The 20,668-nt window shown below is 44.4% G+C and overlaps 1 protein-coding gene across 3 annotated transcripts in view; it reads left to right on the top strand.

The window, feature by feature from the left end:
- Positions 1-20,668, top strand: part of UBE3C (ubiquitin protein ligase E3C) — a 64,579-nt gene that overhangs the window by 9,958 nt on the left and 33,953 nt on the right. For all 3 annotated transcript variants that reach the window (XR_015946324.1, XM_035128957.3, XM_088653800.1), the window contains exons 4-10: positions 885-1,031; positions 2,314-2,429; positions 2,705-2,862; positions 3,679-3,832; positions 4,188-4,408; positions 8,982-9,136; positions 11,360-11,547. Coding sequence is in view for 2 of the 3 variants with exons in the window: in XM_035128957.3 (XP_034984848.2) it covers positions 885-1,031; positions 2,314-2,429; positions 2,705-2,862; positions 3,679-3,832; positions 4,188-4,408; positions 8,982-9,136; positions 11,360-11,547 (1,139 nt within the window). In the remaining variant the exon portion in view is untranslated. The remainder of the gene's footprint in view (positions 1-884; positions 1,032-2,313; positions 2,430-2,704; positions 2,863-3,678; positions 3,833-4,187; positions 4,409-8,981; positions 9,137-11,359; positions 11,548-20,668) is intronic.

The raw sequence follows: 20,668 nt of genomic DNA, 5'->3' as shown, positions 1-20,668 counted from the left end.
ATTCTCTGGACTGGGGCTATTGGTTGCAGCCTGTGGGGAAATCATAGTCTTAAATTTAGTTTGGAACTCACTCCATTTAGGAGGACTTGTGATGAATAAGAGCACAGTAAAAATGAACTATAACCAGAAATATAAAATATCTATTGTATGGCTTGAAAGAACCCTGTGCTTTCTCCCAGGAACATCTGTTTATGTCCAGAGGTTTGCCAAATACCTTCCTTTGACTGCAGCTCCTTGTGCTACATAGGAAGCTCTGGAGCCAGTGGGCAGGAGCAAAACTCTCCAGAACGCCCCTTCAATCCTTCCCTGTGTAAAAGTGCAATAAAATTATGAAAATATGTACAGAAGTTCTAATCTGGAACATTTATTCATATGTATAGTCGTAATGCCTGTTGGGAAACTTGTTTATTGTTAGTCTCAATTAGATGAACAATTCAGTAGAAGATGAATTCACACAGAAGTACTTCCTTCACATTAATTTTATTCTTGGTTCATTCTAGCTTTCAAAATGAGCTCTAATTCTGCTCTTAGTACATAGGCAGTTCTGTTTCCATAGGATCTGAGGGAGTCGATGTGTACAGATGACAATACTTGTACTGATGATGCTTTTAAAATTTCTGAAAATGCTATGACATCACTTTGCATTTTTGCACCTTTGTGTACAAGCCAATTTAACCTCCACACTTGGCCTTGAGCAAGTGATTGTACCGCAGTATACCTCGGGTTATAAACAAAAATCAATGCTGAAGAAATTATATGCATAAAATTGTTCATTGGCTTATCAATGAAAGCTGCAGCTTCAAATGAGTATATTGAAATCTTGCCTGTATTTAATAATGTTGACAATACAGTACATTAACTTAAATTTTATTCTTCAATTTAAGTATTCCATTCAGAGGAGCGAATTTGATTACTGTGCTAATCTAGCACAATCTGGAGGAAGTTTCTCCACCGCCAATGGAGCAAATCTGACTCTTTTAGTTCGCCAGCTTCTGTTTTTCTATAGGCATAATGAAGATTCTAAACGTTTGGTAAGTACTCAGTGAAAGTGATTCCAGTTTCTTGTGTCTTTTTAGTAATTATTTTTAATTTCTTGGTTGTCAGTACTGAATGATCTGTTCAAAAGACAGTGAGGTTGAATCGGGACATGCAGAAAGTTACTTGTCCTTGCAGAGAGGGGGTGGCTTTCCCATTCTTCCTCCTTTTCTGGTAGCAACCCCAAGAAAGGACTCCTTCTTCCCTCCCAAAGGTCAGGGTTTCACTAAGGGCAGTCTACCATCTGCTGCAAGAGAATGGTGCCACCCCAAAAAAATCTCCACTTCCTTTTCTGTGGGAAAACATGCTTTCAGTTTTCATGCTGAAGTGTGTGGATCCCCCCCCCCAAGTTTCGGAGAACATGACATCCTAATAAACATTCAGATGCTGTCATAAAGTCAGTGCTGTCTAACCTTAAGGGCTTTATTTATTTCATAAAATTTATATAGCAGTTTATAATTAATGGAAGATGGCACAGGCTTATTTGGCTGAGTATGCATTGGGGGCGGGGAAAACAACACTTAGGAATGAACCTGAGACTCATAAGTTCCTCTCAAGAGTGCCTCTTCCACATAAAAACCTTTCTGCAATGCTCATGAGGCAACAAAATAAAACATATACTGTATGCAACACCCAGCAATTTGTTTCTTCGTTTGGTACATGTTGGTGTTTAAAATAAATAAAGCTGAAGTGTGGAATCTTTGGGGGTGGGGGTGAGTGTGGTGAGGTCACATCACTTTCCTTCTCTTAAAAGCAGCTGCAGAGCACTGTATATGTATGGTTGCTAATTCGTTTGCTTGTGCTAATTTCTAATGTGCTAGTTCCTGGATTGTCCTTCTACACCCCCCCCCGGGGCGTAGCGAGGCGCTGCGACACCCAGGGCGGCAAATTGCCATGCCGGGGGGCGCGGCATCGCTACGGAGAGGGGGATCGCAACCCCCCCCCGTGATGCTAGGTTTTTGGAAGTCGCGGGGGGGCGTGATCCCCCTCTACCTATCACGCATCAGTGGGTTATCTGCCTGGAGCCTGGGCGCTCCGTTTAGGCTCTGTTTTGAAGTCACGGGGGTGCGACCCCCTCCACGTTGTACGCCTGTGCAGCTAAACGGAGCGTCCAGGCTTGGGCGCCAATCGCTGCACCCCGAGTGCCACCCCCTCCTCCAGCAGGCACCCGTGTGGCACCCAATCGCTCGACCGGCGCGCCTAAAGTTTTAGAGCATTTTTAGAGCATTTTAACACTTGTATATGTGGATGTCTCTCTCCCCCCCCCCCCACCTCCAGATATGGATATGTCAGAACTTGATTAAGCAGAATTCTCAGTTTGTGAAGCAGCTTGATGGCCCTGAGAAACTTACATGCCTGTTCCAGATAAAAAGGCTGTTGGGCTTATGTTGCAGGTAAAAACGAGTAAGCTTAATCAGCTCATTGCGCACTTAACAATGTTCCTTAACAGAATTAGCTCACTTAAGGCTACAAATCTATATTAAATATGTTAAATGGCCATCATGATGTCTTTAGCTCCAGTTGGCTCTATGGACAAGAGCACTTTGTATTCTTTTGAACTCTGAGGTCTGAAAGCTTATTTCATTGTTTGCAAGTTAGAATTGTATTCCTTTTTCACTAGAAGGGAAAAGCTATACCATTTGAGTGACAAGTTTTATTTTTGTCATAGATTGCTGCAAAACTGCAATGATGACAGTCTGAATGTTGCACTTCCTATGAGGATGCTTGAAGTATTTTCATCTGAGAATACCTATTTGCCTGTTTTACAAGATGCTAACTATGTAGCATCAATAATTGAACAAATCTTGCACTACGTGATTCAAAAAGGTTCGTGTAATGATGTCTTTACAAATTTTTATTGAACTTTGAATATGTAACAGCTGCCAGCTTTCTGAATGAGCTACATTTACAATAATACCCAACAATTATGAATATTGCAGTAATACTTAAATGAAACATAATCTTCTTATGTCTTCGAAAATGCTATTTCTTATTGAAATATTGTTAATGCCTTGCATATGGTTGTATATGTTTTCAAATGTTTCCTGATGCTTTATTCAGTTTTTTAAAAATAAAAATAAAAATGTGTGTGTTACTTTTTACTTTTGCTATTTTAACTTGTGATGGCTTTAATGTTCATATTGCCTTATTGTTAGCTGCACCGAGAACATTCATCCTTAAGAATGGCATGTAAGTGTTTAATGCAAAGTCCTTTTAACATTCTTTTTTGTAATTGTAAAACCATGGACTACTAGGCTCAAATTCCATAATACTATGAAACAGCAGATTTAGCTGGTGTTTTGAAGAGCCAGTGATTTGAATTAGCACTATTTCCTAGATGTAAATAAAACTAATTTTTTGATTTGATTAACTAGATGAGATCAGTTGCCAGGTTCCCCCCCTAGTTTATCAGCTATGCTGCTAAAATTATAGTTATTATATTAAAGCACATCTCACAATGTGGTCTTTGGCCCAGAAAAGCTGGTCCTTGGCATCCTACAAGACTCATAGTTGTGTTTGTGCAACATTTGACATGCCTCTGCCTCTGAAATATATTTTAGTCAGTTGTAAAATAATTTTATTGTTTAAAAATAAATGTATGCCTTAATATGGGTACAAATGCTTGAATTCTTTTTCTTTCAGGATACTACAGGTCTCTTTATCTGCTAATAAATAACAAACTTCCATCAAGTATTGAGTATTCTGATGTGTCTCGAGTTCCTATTGCAAAAATATTGTTAGAGAATGTTCTGAAACCATTGCACTTTAATTATAGCTCCTGTCCAGAAAATGCCAGGTAAGCACGTTTAGTTGTGCATTGTATTGTGTATTAGTTTAATTTCCCCCCCTTATCATGGCAAAGCACTAATAGGTACTAATGGAACAAATATGTAAAGCTTTGTGGAATGACTAGATCATCTCTTTCTAGTCTTAAAACAGCCTCTTATTACTGTTCTGCAGACTTGTTCAGCAAAAATAAATACAGTAAAAAGAGGGTAGAAATAGAATTGCACCTTGACAATTATGAAGAAAAAAATCTCAATGGGTAAAATATATTTCCAAACTTGAAATTTTTATTGTATTGTCAATGTAGTGGTGGAAAGGTATGTTCACATTTCCCATAAAGAGAATCCTTTCTTTACCTTCTGCAGGCAACAGAATTTTGCTGCTTTTACAGAAGAATTCCTGGCAGCACCTTTTACAGACCAGATATTTCATTTCATCATTCCAGCGCTTGCAGATGTGAAGACCTGTTTCCCTTATGAACTCTTTTTGAATGCACTATTGTTAACAGAAAGCAGACGTTTGAGGAAAAGTGAGAGAGCTCCTTGGCTTTTCTACGTTGTTCTGACTGTTGGTGAAACATATTTAGGTATGTAAAGCATATTTAATCAGTTAAAGTATCCATTCGTTATATGTCGTCCCTGCAGTAGCTGGCTAGGTGCTTTACAGTCATAAACATTAGTATTTTTACTACTATTATGCCTCTTCTACTACATCCTTCCTTTCCTCCAAAGGCCTTAAGGCAGAGTACATTGCGATTTACTGCATTGTTCATCTTAAGAACTTTATGAGGTATGTTAAACTGAGAGTTAATTGACCAGTCTTTGGTCACATTCGTGCCTGAATAAGGGGATTTGAACCCAGGTTCTCCTACTTTCAACCTTCAACATCCCAGTGAAAATTTAGCAGGTTGACTTTATACTGTTATAAAAACGCACAATGATTGTGATATGCGCAATTGAATAAATATGTGGTTTTGGTTCTTTACTGATCTCGGAAACCCAATGCATAATTTAATCGTTTTTAGGTTCTCAAGTTTAGATATTGACAACAGTGAGGTCTTAAAACTTAAGAAAGCTCATAACCTCAAGATTTGAAAAATCTGCACACCATGTGGCCTATGAACCATATATATTTTAGGTTACAGGTAGGTAGCCGTGTTGGTCTGGGTCGAAGTAAAATAAAAAAATTCCTTCAGTAGCACCTTAAAGACCAACTAAGTTTTTATTTTGGTATGAGCTTTCGTGTGCATGCACACTTCTTCAGATACTTTATTTTGGTATGAGCTTTCGTGTGCATGCACACTTCTTCAGATACCTGGTATCTGAAGAAGTGTGCATGCACACGAAAGCTCATACCAAAATAAAAACTTAGTTGGTCTTTAAGGTGCTATTGAAGGAATTCATATATATTTTACTTATCCCTAAAATATGTACAGTATCAGCAGCGAGTCTGCTGATTAGTACCGTGTTTCTCATATTATAAGTCATGTCTTATATTAATTTTTTCTTCAAAAAAACACGACATGGCTTATTTTTGAGGGATGTCTTATTTTTTAATAAAGTGCACGCGGGCGCTGTTTGCCGGGCTTGTCAAGCCCAGCAAACAGCGCCCACCGATCTTCGGTGACAGGCGGGGGTGGGCGGAGAGCGGAGAACGATCTCCGCTTCTCCCCCACCCCCGCCTGTCACACAGCACAGGTCGGCGGGCGCTGTTTGCCGGGCTTGTCAAGCCCAGCAAACAGCGCCCGCCGATCTTTGGTGACAGGCGGGGGTGGGGGGAGAGCGGAGCACGATCTCCGCTTCCCCCCCACCCCCGCCTGTCACACAGGACAGGTCCGAAGATCGGCGGGCGCTGTTTGCCGGGCTTGTCAAGCCCAGCAAGGAGCGCCCGCCGATCTTTGGTGACAGGCGGGGGTGGGGGGAGAGCGGAGAACGATCTCCGCTTCCCACCCCACCCCCGCCTGTCACACAGGACAGGTCCGAAGATCGGCGGGCGCTGTTTGCCGGGCTTGTCAAGCCCAGCAAACAGCGCCGGCCGATCTTCGGTGACAGGCGGGGGTGGGCGGAGAGCGGAGAACGATCTCCGCTTCCCCCCCACCCCCGCCTGTCACACAGCACAGGTCGGCGGGCGCTGTTTGCCGGGCTTGTCAAGCCCAGCAAGGAGCGCCCGCCGATCTTTGGTGACAGGCGGGGGTGGGGGAGAGCGGAGCACGATCTCCGCTTCCCCCCCACCCCCGCCTGTCACACAGGACAGGTCCGAAGATCGGCGGGCGCTGTTTGCCGGGCTTGTCAAGCCCAGCAAGGAGCGCCCGCCGATCTTTGGTGACAGGCGGGGGTGGGGGGAGAGCGGAGAACGATCTCCGCTTCCCACCCCACCCCCGCCTGTCACACAGGACAGGTCCGAAGATCGGCGGGCGCTGTTTGCCGGGCTTGTCAAGCCCAGCAAACAGCGCCGGCCGATCTTCGGTGACAGGCGGGGGTGGGCGGAGAGCGGAGAACGATCTCCGCTTCCCCCCCACCCCCGCCTGTCACACAGCACAGGTCGGCGGGCGCTGTTTGCCGGGCTTGTCAAGCCCAGCAAGGAGCGCCCGCCGATCTTTGGTGACAGGCGGGGGTGGGGGAGAGCGGAGCACGATCTCCGCTTCCCCCCCACCCCCGCCTGTCACACAGGACAGGTCCGAAGATCGGCGGGCGCTGTTTGCCGGGCTTGTCAAGCCCAGCAAACAGCGCCCGCCGATCTTCGGTGACAGGCGGGGGTGGGGGGAGAGCGGAGAACGATCTCCGCTTCCCTCCCACCCCCGCCTGTCACACAGGACAGGTCCGAAGATCGGCGGGCGCTGTTTGCCGGGCTTGTCAAGCCCAGCAAGGAGCGCCCGGCGATCTTTGGTGACAGGCGGGGGTGGGGGGAGAGCGGAGAACGATCTCTGCTTCTCCCCCACCCCCGCCTGTCACACAGCACAGGGCCGAAGATCGGCGGGCGCTGTTTGCCGGGCTTGTCAAGCCCAGCTAGGAGTGCCCGCCGATCTTCGGTGACAGGCGGGGATGGGGGGAGAGCGGAGAACGATCTCCGCTTCTCCCCCACCCCCGCCTGTCACACAGCACAGGGCCGAAGATCGGCGGGCGCTGTTTGCCGGGCTTGTCAAGCCCAGCAAACAGCGCCCGCCGATCTTCGGTGACAGGCGGGGGTGGGGGTTAGAGCGGAGAACGATCTCCACTTCCCCCCCACCCCCGCCTGTCACACAGGACAGGTCCGAAGATCGGCGGGCGCTGTTTGCCGGGCTTGTCAAGCCCAGCAAACAGCGCCGGCCGATCTTCGGTGACAGGCGGGGGTGGGCGGAGAGCGGAGAACGATCTCCGCTTCCCCCCCACCCCCGCCTGTCACACAGCACAGGTCGGCGGGCGCTGTTTGCCGGGCTTGTCAAGCCCAGCAAGGAGCGCCCGCCGATCTTTGGTGACAGGCGGGGGTGGGGGAGAGCGGAGCACGATCTCCGCTTCCCCCCCACCCCCGCCTGTCACACAGGACAGGTCCGAAGATCGGCGGGCGCTGTTTGCCGGGCTTGTCAAGCCCAGCAAGGAGCGCCCGCCGATCTTTGGTGACAGGCGGGGGTGGGGGGAGAGCGGAGAACGATCTCCGCTTCCCACCCCACCCCCGCCTGTCACACAGGACAGGTCCGAAGATCGGCGGGCGCTGTTTGCCGGGCTTGTCAAGCCCAGCAAACAGCGCCGGCCGATCTTCGGTGACAGGCGGGGGTGGGCGGAGAGCGGAGAACGATCTCCGCTTCCCCCCCACCCCCGCCTGTCACACAGCACAGGTCGGCGGGCGCTGTTTGCCGGGCTTGTCAAGCCCAGCAAGGAGCGCCCGCCGATCTTTGGTGACAGGCGGGGGTGGGGGAGAGCGGAGCACGATCTCCGCTTCCCCCCCACCCCCGCCTGTCACACAGGACAGGTCCGAAGATCGGCGGGCGCTGTTTGCCGGGCTTGTCAAGCCCAGCAAACAGCGCCCGCCGATCTTCGGTGACAGGCGGGGGTGGGGGGAGAGCGGAGAACGATCTCCGCTTCCCTCCCACCCCCGCCTGTCACACAGGACAGGTCCGAAGATCGGCGGGCGCTGTTTGCCGGGCTTGTCAAGCCCAGCAAGGAGCGCCCGGCGATCTTTGGTGACAGGCGGGGGTGGGGGGAGAGCGGAGAACGATCTCTGCTTCTCCCCCACCCCCGCCTGTCACACAGCACAGGGCCGAAGATCGGCGGGCGCTGTTTGCCGGGCTTGTCAAGCCCAGCTAGGAGTGCCCGCCGATCTTCGGTGACAGGCGGGGATGGGGGGAGAGCGGAGAACGATCTCCGCTTCTCCCCCACCCCCGCCTGTCACACAGCACAGGGCCGAAGATCGGCGGGCGCTGTTTGCCGGGCTTGTCAAGCCCAGCAAACAGCGCCCGCCGATCTTCGGTGACAGGCGGGGGTGGGGGTTAGAGCGGAGAACGATCTCCACTTCCCCCCCACCCCCGCCTGTCACACAGGACAGGTCCGAAGATCGGCGGGCGCTGTTTGCCGGGCTTGTCAAGCCCAGCAAACAGCGCCCGCCGATCTTTGGTGACAGGCGGGGGTGGGGGGAGAGCGGAGAACGATCTCCGCTTCCCCCCCCACCCCCGCCTGTCACACAGGACAGGTCCGAAGATCGGCGGGCGCTGTTTGCCGGGCTTGTCAAGCCCAGCAAGGAGCGCCCACCGATCTTTGGTGACAGGCGGGGGTGGGGGGAGAGCGGAGAACGATCTCCGCTTCCCCCCACCCCTGCCTGTCACACAGCACAGGTCCGAAGATCGGCGGGCGCTGTTTGCCGGGCTTGTCAAGCCCAGCAAGGAGCGCCCGCCGATCTTCGGCTCTGTCCCCCGATGCGCGACGGCTCGGGGAAGCAGGCAGGGAGCTCCTGCTGGGTCCCGCGCCTTCGCCTCTCGCTCGGTCGGGGCTACACGACATGGATTATTTTCGGGGTATGTCTTATTTTTCACCAACCCTTAGAAATCCTGTCATGGCTTATTTTTTGGGGATGCCTTAAAATATGAGAAACACGGTAGACTTGCTCAGTTTCTTGCAAAGAGTCATAAGTGATCCCTGCTCAGTATTTCTGTGTTCTTTATTCTGTATTTAATCTTTTTCTCATTATAGGATCTCTTTCAGAAGAAGGGCTGCTTGTGTACCTGCGAGTACTTCAGACATTTCTTTCTCAGTTACCGGTGTCTGCATCAGGTGCAGACTGCCAAGATTCAACCAGTGACTCTGAAGATGAAGATGAAGGAATTAGCAAGATGACTTCCATGCCTGTAGGTATTAAATGTTGTCAGAAGAAATTGCACAGTGGTAACACTCAAGCTTGGAGTAGGCTTCCTCTTCTGTAATACTCCATTCTTCTTCGGCTTTTGCAGCAAAATATATTGGCAGTAGTTAACTTGTATTTGGTTTGGATCTATTTACATGTGGACGGTTTGCAGTTTCCTTTGTATTTTCTGTGTGGGGAAGCACAAATGTTTAACGTTTTGTGTGTGTTTAACTTTGAATATTGTGTGCAGTGCCTCTCCCAACCCACCTCATTTCCAGGTGTTTTGTTGCAGACTGCTTACAGTGTCTTTTTCATGGCTAGGCATGTCAATTGCAGTCAAATAGCACATTACACAGGTGGCTGCATAATGTACTGTGATTTATTGTGGAAGAGAATGGAATTCTAATGGGGGCATAGAATTTAATGACTGTTCAGAGAGATCAGTGAGGTTGTGTATAAAAGCCTCACTGCTCTTTGTATGCATTTATAAATAGAAGCCTGATTTGTCAATTTCAGGTAGTAAAAAAATATTAAAGTTGCTGGTATTAGGCATCACACATTGCACTTGGACACATGCTAGTAGATACTCTTTTTTACAACAGACTTTGAACTAGTCATTACTATTTAGGGTTTTTTTAAGTAGTTGTTCGGATTTGATAATTAAGTCATTGTTATGTTTCTTACATGCTTTTGGAAAACTAACTTTGAAAATACACAAATGAAAAATAACTTGGGTATTTAAACACTATCTTTATTGGGTATCTTGTTTGAGTATTATACACACACACACACACACACACACACACACACACACACATGTAAAAGGGGCTTGTGTGTTGGTCTCCACATCTCACCAAAACCACTTGACCAATGCCAATGAAATTTGGACACAACATCACATGCGAATAAGCGAGTGTCCACATACCATTTGCGTACACAGATGACACCCCAACACAAGGTAAAACCCCATTTTGTAGACCTCAAAACTCAGACAGCAGACACTGCCGGGCATCCTGGGAAATAGAAGGCCGAACCTGCGTCTCAGCAACCAATATGCTATAACTGCCAGAACGGTCATTCCTCCACAAAGGGCAACGCCCTAGCCACCCACGTCCCAAAACACGTCAGCTCAGGTTTGCAGGGAACGGAGCTGGGGACTCACCTGCATTGCGGGTGTGGGCAGGATGGGAACGGGATAGTTCAGGTTTGCAGGGAACGGAACTGGCGACCCACAGCAACGCGTGGCAGGGCCAGCTAGTTTGTTAATAAAGCCAAGGATACAAAGTGAAATAAGTAAAAAGTGAAGATCTGGCATAAGTTAACCAAGACTTGAAACCACATTTCTGAAGAATTTGAATACTTGGAAATTAGCTTTCAGTGGTTAACACCTAACTTAACATTAGGTGAAACTTTGTAGAAAAAGAGCCACAATACAGTATGGAAAGTTCAAGATTTTACTCTTTTAGGTCACGGGTTCTCTGGCTCACAGCCTCTTTGTTGGACTCACACTAGATTTTGCATGGCTGTAGAGTGTGTAAATGGGTGTGTGTGTCTATGAATTATGTGAATGGGATGTTGCGTGTGTGCCTTCCTGCCTTCCTTCCTGCGTGAGGGAATGTAGCCCTTGGGTTGAAAAAGATTCCCAACCCTGCTTCAGGTTGCCCATAGAGTGATGCTTTCTTTACTCATCCAGGTTTGTGCAAAGATCCAACATACTGGAGTGGCAGGTCATTGCTGTACTACATAGTAATCTGCAAACTGATTATACAAGTATTGCAGGGCTTTTCTTCATGGCAGCATTCTTTATTATTCACCTAGTACTAGGGTAGTAGGTAAGGAACCCAGATAGAACAGTGGAACAGCCCTTCAGAGAAGAGAGACTAAATCCCACCCCCCATTGTGATTAAACTGCTCAGGCATACTGCATGGCTGGTGCTGATCTGTGACTGAGTTCTCTCCCCTCCACCTGCCTTTTAGGTGCTGTGGCTTGCCTTGAACAGAAGGGCTAATATAGTACGAGCCTCTTCCATGTACTGTGGGATTCAGAAGCGTATCTTCAGAAGCATTTCTAAACCCATTTAGGAAGTAGAACTGATATCCTGCTTTTGCTGAAAATTGCAATAAGTGCTTTGAGGCTTGTTAGCTCCTCCCACCCAAAAGAGGTTAATATACATCATTATTTAAAAAACACAGATTCTTTGAGATGTTAATTTTTTTTCTTTTGCAGGGAGATGGAAGAATATCAGTCCAATATATAACTGAAGAGTGTCTTTCAAAACTGGATACAAAGCAGCAGACAAACACTCTGCTAAACATGGTTTGGAGAGATTCAGCTAGTGAAGAAGTTTTTACTCTGATGGCTTCCATCTGCCACACATTGATGGTGCAGCACCGAATGATGGTGCCAAAAGTCAGGTAAGTCAAAAAAAACGAAAAAGAAAAGTGCATTTGCAGACATAAAACTACAAATTTAGGGGCAATTCTGGCATTCTTTCCTGTGTGCCTGAAACACTGGTCCTATGTTTACTTCATCAGCAGTATGTGTTGGAATTTTTTTGAAGCTCACTGTCCAGAAGCCCTAGAAATGTACTAAGGACAACATGATATAGGGCAGTTCTCTTTGATTTTGACACTTTTTGGTAAAACGTGAGATCCTTTTTTGCTTTGATACAGAAACAGATCATTTTATTTCATTGACTATGCACTTGCTGAGAGAACCTTGAAAACAAGGCTGTGGTAGGGATCTGTAGATGTTTGGAAACCAGGAGGCAAAGAGCTTTCCATCTTAAACTAATTTAGATCTTAACTATTGTGGGTTTCCCATATACCCTACCAGGGGTATCTAGTAGACCAGGCATCCCCAAACTGCGGCCCTCCAGATGTTTTGGCCTAAAACTCCCATGATCCCTAGCTAACGGGACCAGTGGTCGGGGAAGATGGGAATTGTAGTCCAAAACATCTGGAGGGCCGAAGTTTGGGGATGCCTGTAGTAGACTGTTGTGAGAACAGGATACTGAACTAGATGGTCCTGCAGGCTCGTTTATGTTATTGTGTTTCCACCTCTTTCTGCAGCTTAAGTGTAAGCTATTTGTTTTAAAAGTAAAGGTAGTGCTGTTGGCCAATAAGAAATTCCAAATTCCATAATGGGGAAATACCTTTTAGGCAAACCAAAATGTGACAAAAATAGTGTGCAAGCTTCTGAGTTCTCTGGAACTCATTTGGCTTTTTTTAAAAAAGGTATTGCCCTAATGTGGATTTTGGAATTTTATAAGAGTTTTTATGCCACCTTCCCACTTGACAACTTAGCTAAGCTGCTGACCATTACCTTTTGCCCAGGTTAGCTGTTAACCCCTGCAAGCATTTATCACCTGTGAATTATTGGGCAGGACTCCATCCCAGACCAGTTGAGCAACATTATTCACATGGGTATGGCAATGGAATGTGCTTTGCTTACTGTTTTTAAGTGAAATAAGCAGGCTAGTTGCTAAAGCAGCATGAATGCTTTCCATGCTTTCTATGGAATAGCCCACTCACATTGGGAATACAAATGCAGCACTACAAGCTTTATAAAAATTGCCGGTAGTACACTTGTTAGACAAGTGGATAGAAATGTAAAGTCTTATCATCCGGAATCCTAATAAACATGCATCTAGTTCTCTGAGCTGAAAGGTGCATTTTTTGTTTATTTAAAATATTTTAAGCCGCTCGTCATCATAACTGACCGCAGGGCACAATACATGTATAAAACCATAAAATGTAATTATATCTAATACAGGCAGTGACAGTTTTAGGCGTGTCCGATATGTGTGCGACTATTCACATGCACATTGCGCTGAACCTGGGAGTGCCCCGAAAACGTCGTAAAAACATCACAATGCAGGGCAGGGGAGGGGTGGAACAGGGCAGGGCGTCCTTACGTTGGCCCTGCCAGTGCCCATGGGAGACTGGGACATAACCCTGGCTCAAATCGGTTGCTGCCTGTACACAATTTAAGAGTAATTAAAAACACCTGGAATTGCATAGGTAGTCTGTGCAGTTCTCTCAGAACTGGTGTATATGAATCCAGCTGGCTAAGCTAAACTTTTCTCAGACAGCAGCTCCACATGCCCTATGGGGCTGTGGTGGTGATGGGTTAGTTTCAATAACAGTTTATTGATAGATCTTTGTGGGTGGATCCAGCTATTAACGCAGGGGAACAATCTAAAAACCCTGGCACACCTCTTTAAGAGGCAGGCTCAGGCATCCCCAAACTGCGGCCCTCCAGATGTTTTGGCCTACTACTCCCATGATTCCTAGCTAACAGGCCCAGTGGTCGGGGAAGATGGGAATTGTAGTCCAAAACATCAGGAGGGCCGAAGTTTGGGGATGCCTGGGTTAGCTAAATGTGAGAGGTGTTGATTAGAAAGACTGAAAAATTAAATGTAACTGTGGACCTTCATAAAATACTGACAAATACAAGAGGTAGCGCTTGGCGTTGGCTGACCCCCCCCCCCACGGAATAAGTGGTACAGCTACCTTTTAAACTCACAAGAAACGGTGAATTGCACAGTTACGGGAAATACCATAAATACTGGTATTTTGGGAATGCGCTACTACAGTTGACTCAAACTGCTTGGTAAACAACGATATAGAAAGCTAAGTGGTGCAGTCTCTTTAGCCCACTGGTGTTTATAGCTACTCAAGGAAGTAAGATGTCAGTGAAACTGTGATCACTTGATTAGGGTAATTAGTTCTTTGTCAACTAATGGCATTAGAACAGGATGTGAGACCTGGAGATCATAGCAGAAGCTGAATTAGTATGCCTCTCTTTATTGCAAGTGGTCTATTGCCTCAGATAGTAATTAAGGGATTTAAATGGACCATTGCTCTGACTTGTGGTTTATTGGTGAACTGTGTAGGAAAGGTGCTTAATTAGTGACGTTTCTATAGCCTTAATTGTATGACGACAGCCTCTATTTCCTCCAAGGAACTGTAGTTTAAAATCTTTGTGTGAATTTATTTGGTTTTGCTTCCAGGTTATGAAAGTGGTTAACTTTAATTGCGTGCATGTTAAGCTGGCAGCCCTTTCAGACCCACAGCTCACCTTTAACCCAAAGGGGCCTGCTTTTAATTGTTTTACTGTCTGCCTTTCTCCTCTTCTTTGGGTGACAAAGGAGAGATTTCTGGCAGGTGCACCTTGGCATGCAGGGTGTGTGTACCTGCTTAAATTCACTTTTATGTAATCAGTCAATAAAAATAAAGGTGCTCTACCCTCCTTTCTTGATCACCCCTTCCTATTTTTTACTTTCTAGTTATGAGGGGTGGAATACTAAATGAAAAATGGTGTTCGTATTGTTGGAATGCCCTACTACACTCAAAGACCAAAGTATTCAATGAGAGCAATATGCTGATTTCTAGTTCTGTTTTTCTGGGAAAGTTGTTCTCTGTGGAAGCATTAAAATATTGTATTTACTGCTCTCTATTAAATACATTTTTATTGATCTGTTACTATTAACTATAGATCTAGTTACAAAAAATATATAAAAAATCCTTCCAGTAGCACCTTAGCGACCAACTAAGTTTGTCATTGGTATGAGCTTTCATGTGCATGCTATAAACTATAAACATACTATGCTTTCCCTTTTTTATGCAAAAAGCAGAGTTAGACATAAGGGCAGGTTAAGAGTGCAGTCCTAACATCTTTGTGGTGTGTTCACACTTGCAAAGCTGATGAAATAAATATTTCCTTATCTTCGCAGCCATTTGATAGACAGAGGACTCTTTGTTGCTGTGCTAGTATTTGTGCCAATGTAAGCACAGCTCCTGCCAACCTAGCAGTTCGAAAGCACGTCAAAGTGCAAGTAGATAAATAGGTACCGCTACAGCGGGAAGGTAAATGGCATTTCCATGTGCTGCTCTGGTTCGCCAGAAGTGGCTTTGTCATGCTGGCCACATGACCTGGAAGCTGTACGCCGGCTCCTTCAGCCAATAAAGCGAGATGAGCACCGCAACCCCAGAGTCGGTCACGACTGGACCTAATGGTCAGGGGTCCCTTTACCTTTTAAGCATAGGGCATTGCTGCAGGTCAGGCTGCAGTGAGTGCACAGGCCTTGAGTGTGTGTTGTGAGAAAGCAATAAAGATCAGAGGCAAGCAGTAACACTGGTCAGTGTCTCTATTCCCTGCCTTTTACCTTTGTCTTCAAGTCAGGAGTTAGGAGGATCTGGGGTAAGGTCTGAAGGATACAGCAACTTTGCTGAAGCTTAAGAGATCTGGGTCTGGTCTGTTCCTGAGCGGGAAACTGCCTGGGAGTCCTATGTATGCCATCTGGAGCTCCATGATGGAAGAAAGGTGGGCTATAAATAGATGGGAGGAAGGGCACAGTTACTATGTGTATTTAAACCCATTGGGGCCTGTGGACTTCCTCAAAGCACTTCTACTTGAAGCAGGCGGGGGGGGGGCAGGCAAAGAAACCTGCTTTGTACAGGATCTGCTTGCCCACCCACTACTCAAAGGAGAAGGTGCTGCCTGTCAGCTGATATCATATGTGACATCATCTGATGGATGAGTGGGCGTGGTGTGAGGAAAATGGCCTCACAGGCCGAATTGGACTCCCTGATGGGCCAAAGGTTCCCCATCCCTGTTCTAATTGAGAAAAACAATTTAGCTCAGTGTCTACCCAGAAGGAAGTCCCATTGATTTCAGTGAGCCTTACTTCTAGGTAATTGAATATTAGATTGCAGCCATAATCTCCTCCTATGTATATGTCTGTACTGGGAGTACTAGTTCCTTTTAACTGCCTGTTTGATTTTTCAGTAAATGGGAATGTCAGGATAGACTCTAGAATAACTAGGACTATATTGTGCTATTGAGTTTATTTCTATGTTGTGTCAGCATTGTGAAGCACCAGGTGTACAGAGAAAAGCAATTTTGGAATAAATTGTGCCTAAAGGAAATGACCATTTGTTCTTAAGCAGTTAGTTCTTACACCTCTAATCCATCTTTGTCAATGTGCTATTGTATTTAAATAACTGAATGTTTTCATTTCCTATAAAACGCATGTGGCTATTCTTTGTAGTGCTTGTTAATTTCACTTCATCTAGAGCTCTCTTCTGGGTTTTTTGGTAAAATTAATTTGAATTGTCTGGCTTCTAATTTTCTTTCCTGCCTGCTTGTTGCCTGTTAAGATGGATAGAAATTTGGAAGAGACTGAAATTTCCAGAAGTACTACCCGGAAGTAAAATATGAATTACTGCTTTTATTCCCGGTTACATACGGATATGAGAGATGACTTTGTCCGATGGAATTGTAGACATCCATCCCTCAGCTACTACTTTGTTATGCCTATAATGTTACATTTTTAGTTGGTCAAAGTTAAATGCACACTATACTTCTGCAAAATCATATCTTGAAACTGCTGAATAATTCACAAGTTGCTTGTTGTGTTTTATTTTTCCCAGTTTCGAAGGGAAAAACTTGATTGGTATTTACTGGTTCCATGTTGAGCATGGAAATGTGAGGCACAGGGAGTATGAGCTATGGCTGTGTGATGCACTTGCTTTGGGTCAGGGCTAGGCTGGAACCATGGGTAGCTAGAACCAAATTTAGGCTTGGAAGGGGCTCTCAGGAACATCCTGTAGAGTATCCTGGATTTTTATGTTGACTAGACAAAAACAGATTGAGGCTAGTGCAGGGGTGGCTAACCTTTGGCTTTGAAGATGTTGCTTGACTGTGGTTCCCATCATCCCTTACTATTGGCTATGTTGACTGGGGTTGATGGGAGTTGTTATACAGCAACAACTGGAAGGACGAATAAGGGCTGTAGAGCACATGATTTGCATGCAAGCAATCCCAGATTTAGTCATTGGCATCTTCAGGTCTAGTTGGAAGAAACTCCTGTCTGAAATCCTGGAAAGCTGCTGCAAGTCAAGGTAGACCAGGGATAGCCAATGTGTTGCATTCCAGATGTTGCTGAACTACATTTCGCACCATTCCTTACTGCTGGCTGGAACATTTGGAGGGGGCGTGTTGGTTGTTGCTGGTGTAGACAATATTGTGCTAGATAGACCATTGGTTATAAGGCATCTTTCCTTTGTTTTTGTTTGTTTGTTTTTTGGAATATAAGGATTTCGTTGGTTTGTTTGGGAGGTCTAGCTAGATGAGTTTCTAACAAGCCACCTCAGGACATTCTGAGGAAAATGGTATTGTGACTCAGTAGGGTTTTCTTTTACATTCTATCCTTTTCCAGGAATAGATTGGTAATTAGTAGTGCTCATGAGAGGCCAGAGTGGGGATTAGCAAGCAGCACACAGTAAACAGAGTGCTGCCTCACAGTGTCCACCAGTCAGGTTATGGGATGGCCTTCTCACCAGGTTGCCTCCTACAATGCTGCATTTTCTTTCAAGCCAACATACCGGTAGTATTGCTTGCTACTTATTTAATTGGCTCCCCTCATGCAAGGAAGCTCTATTCAAGCACTTGGATATTGGGGTTTGCAGCTTGATCATTAACATAACTTCTGAAAAATTAAGTGTCAGTATGGCTGATTCAAGACAATGTATTTTTTACTATCTTATTGCATGAGAACCAGGGTGGAGAAAAATCAATGATTTTTTAAATTATTTTTTAAAAAATGGATTTTTAAAAATTTAAATCAGATTTTTTAAATTTAAATTGGTTTTTTAAAATAAAATGCTTTTGGAGGAAAAACCTTTCTAAAGATAGTTTTCTATTTAAGTTACATTATAGTCCAAAGGCTATTCATCATTAATTGTTTTAAATTTTTCATGTGTGCTAAAAGGTTTGTTTTTTAAAAAAATGTTTAACCACATCAGTTAACAAACATGGATACATATTCCATAATGTTACAGTTTTAGTTAAATAAATTGTTTAAATTGTTATTAAGGAAATGAATATTTTTCACCTTCCAAAATAGTACAGCAGAAAAGTTGTCCAAATATAAACAGTTAACTTATTAAACCTCACAATAATTTCATAATTATCTGTCAATATTTTTCTAATAGTACGGTATAATCAAATCAGTAATTTTTGATATAACTGTAAAATTACTCTGACATTTTTTTATTCCAAAAAATGAAACCATCTGGTTGTAAATATTAAGATTATAGCTTTTTGTAAATAAAAAAAAATGATTAAAATCAAGTCTTACTGACTAGTGATTTAAATAAATCATGATTTAAATAAATTTGATTTAAATCAAATCCACCCTCATGAGAACTGCTCATCTTCTAACATTAGGCAGATGAGACTCAGGAATATTGGCCTTGGTGGTTAAGAGAGAACCCATGTTTTCAGAAAATCTGTTCAAGGCACCTCTGTGAAGCAGTTGTGCTTCAGGGAAATGTTATTTGAAAAGTGAAGAACATTTATGAATGTATCCTGAAATTACAATTCTGAACTTGTGTTAAAAATCCGCATGCCACACTGCATAAAAATATCTAGAGAGCGTTTTCCTTGTTTGTGCAGGATAGAAGCATTGGATAGGCATTAGCAGAAAGGGAGCCTTTGTTTACAGTTCCTTGCTGGTGTATCTGAATGGCTCACTTAATCTTGTGTAATTGCAGTCACATCTGTTATCTTCTACCTGTAGCACCTTCCAGTTTGAAGGAAGTGTCAAAATGTGTTGCCCCACTGTGGTGACCTTTTATCTAGCTGTATGAGCTTGTCTCATTCTGTTGTATTCTCTTCATTAACTTAAATGGTCTCTGTAGGAAACTGGGCCCAATTTATGACCTAGCCAGAAAATCTTGCCTTCAGCTAATTAACTTACATCATCTCCTCAGCTAAATAAAGCTTAATGGGTCATTTAATCTCTCCCATTCCAACGGAAATAATTTTACACTTTTTTAAAATAAAAAGAGAGAAGCCAAGGGTGCACAAGATACCCTTCTGGCAAACACACACAAATCATGTACTTTTTGTGAACAACTAGATGCTTCCTTAGAGAATCTCCAGGATTCACATAAAATTGCTGTTCTTTATAAATGGGTGGGGCTTACACAACTCTTCCCTTAAACTTAACAGATGTAAAATAAATAAAGCCAAAGCCTTGGAGGCCTTTGGCAGCCCAGTAGTTCAAGCTGAAATTGGATACTTCCTCCTTCCAACTCCCATTTGTTTGAAGCTAGTTATCCCATATTTGTTCTATTTAAATTATTTTTATTTTGTTTCTCAGTCAAAGACTCTCAAGGTAGCTAATAACATTTTAAAACGATATGTACATTCAAATTACAACAATTAAAACAAAATACTAAAACTGACTCCATTAGCAGATAGTAATAAAACAGCAGTACAATCAAATGCTACAAAAAGCTAGAGAAAATAAAATAAAATAAAATAAAATAAAATGTCCTAACAGATAATATCACAGAGGAATTATACCAGAAAGATATGGAGGTCTCGTACACCCCAGGTAGTGTGGTTGCTGACCTTGAGCCAGACATCTTGGAGAGTGAAGTCAAATGGGCCTTAGAAAGCACTGCTAATAACAAGGCCAGTGGAAGTGATGATATTCCAGCTGAACTATTTAAAATCTTAAAAGATGATGCTGTTAAGGTGCTACACCCAATATGCCAGCAAGTTTGGAAAACTCAGCAATGGCCAGAGGATTGGAGAAGATCAGTCTACATCCCAATTCCAAAGAAGGGCAGTGCCAAAGAATGCTCCAACTACCGCACAATTGTGCTCATTTCACACGCTAGCAAGGTTATGCTTAAAATTCTACAAGGCAGGCTTAGGCAGTATGTGGATCGAGAACTCCCAGAAGTGCAAGCTGGATTTCGAAAGGGCAGAGGAACCAGAGACCAAATAGCAAACATGCGCTGGATTATGGAGAAAGCTAGAGAGTTCCAGAAAAACGTCTACTTCTGCTTCATTGACTATGCAAAAGCCTTTGACTGTGTCGACCACAGCAAACTATGGCAAGTTCTTAAAGAAATGGGAGTGCCTGATCACCTCATCTGTCTCCTGAGAAATCTCTATGTGGGACAAGAAGCTACAGTTAGAACTGGATATGGAACAACTGATTGGTTCAAAATTGGGAAAGGAGTACGACAAGGTTGTATATTGTCTCCCTGCTTATTTAACTTATATGCAGAATTCATCATGCGAAAGGCTGGACTAGATGAATCCCAAGCCGGAATTAAGATTGCCGGAAGAAATATCAACAACCTCAGATATGCAGATGACACAACCTTGATGGCAGAAAGTGAGGTGGAATTAAAGAACCTTTTAATGAGGGTGAAAGAGGAGAGCGCAAAATATGGTCTGAAGCTCAACATCAAAAAAACCAAGATCATGGCCACTGGTCCCATCACCTCCTGGCAAATAGAAGGGGAAGAAATGGAGGCAGTGAGAGATTTTACTTTCTTGGGCTCCTTGATCACTGCAGATGGTGACAGCAGTCACGAAATTAAAAGACGCCTGCTTCTTGGGAGAAAAGCAATGACAAACCTAGACAGCATCTTAAAAAGCAGAGACATCACCTTGCCGACAAAGGTCCGTATAGTTAAAGCTATGGTTTTCCCAGTAGTGATATAT

This window comes from Zootoca vivipara, chromosome 11 (assembly GCF_965207765.1).
Source record: "Zootoca vivipara chromosome 11, rZooViv2.hap1.1, whole genome shotgun sequence".
Lineage (NCBI taxonomy): Eukaryota > Metazoa > Chordata > Lepidosauria > Squamata > Lacertidae > Zootoca > Zootoca vivipara.
This window is presented reverse-complemented; position numbering and strand designations above follow the sequence as displayed.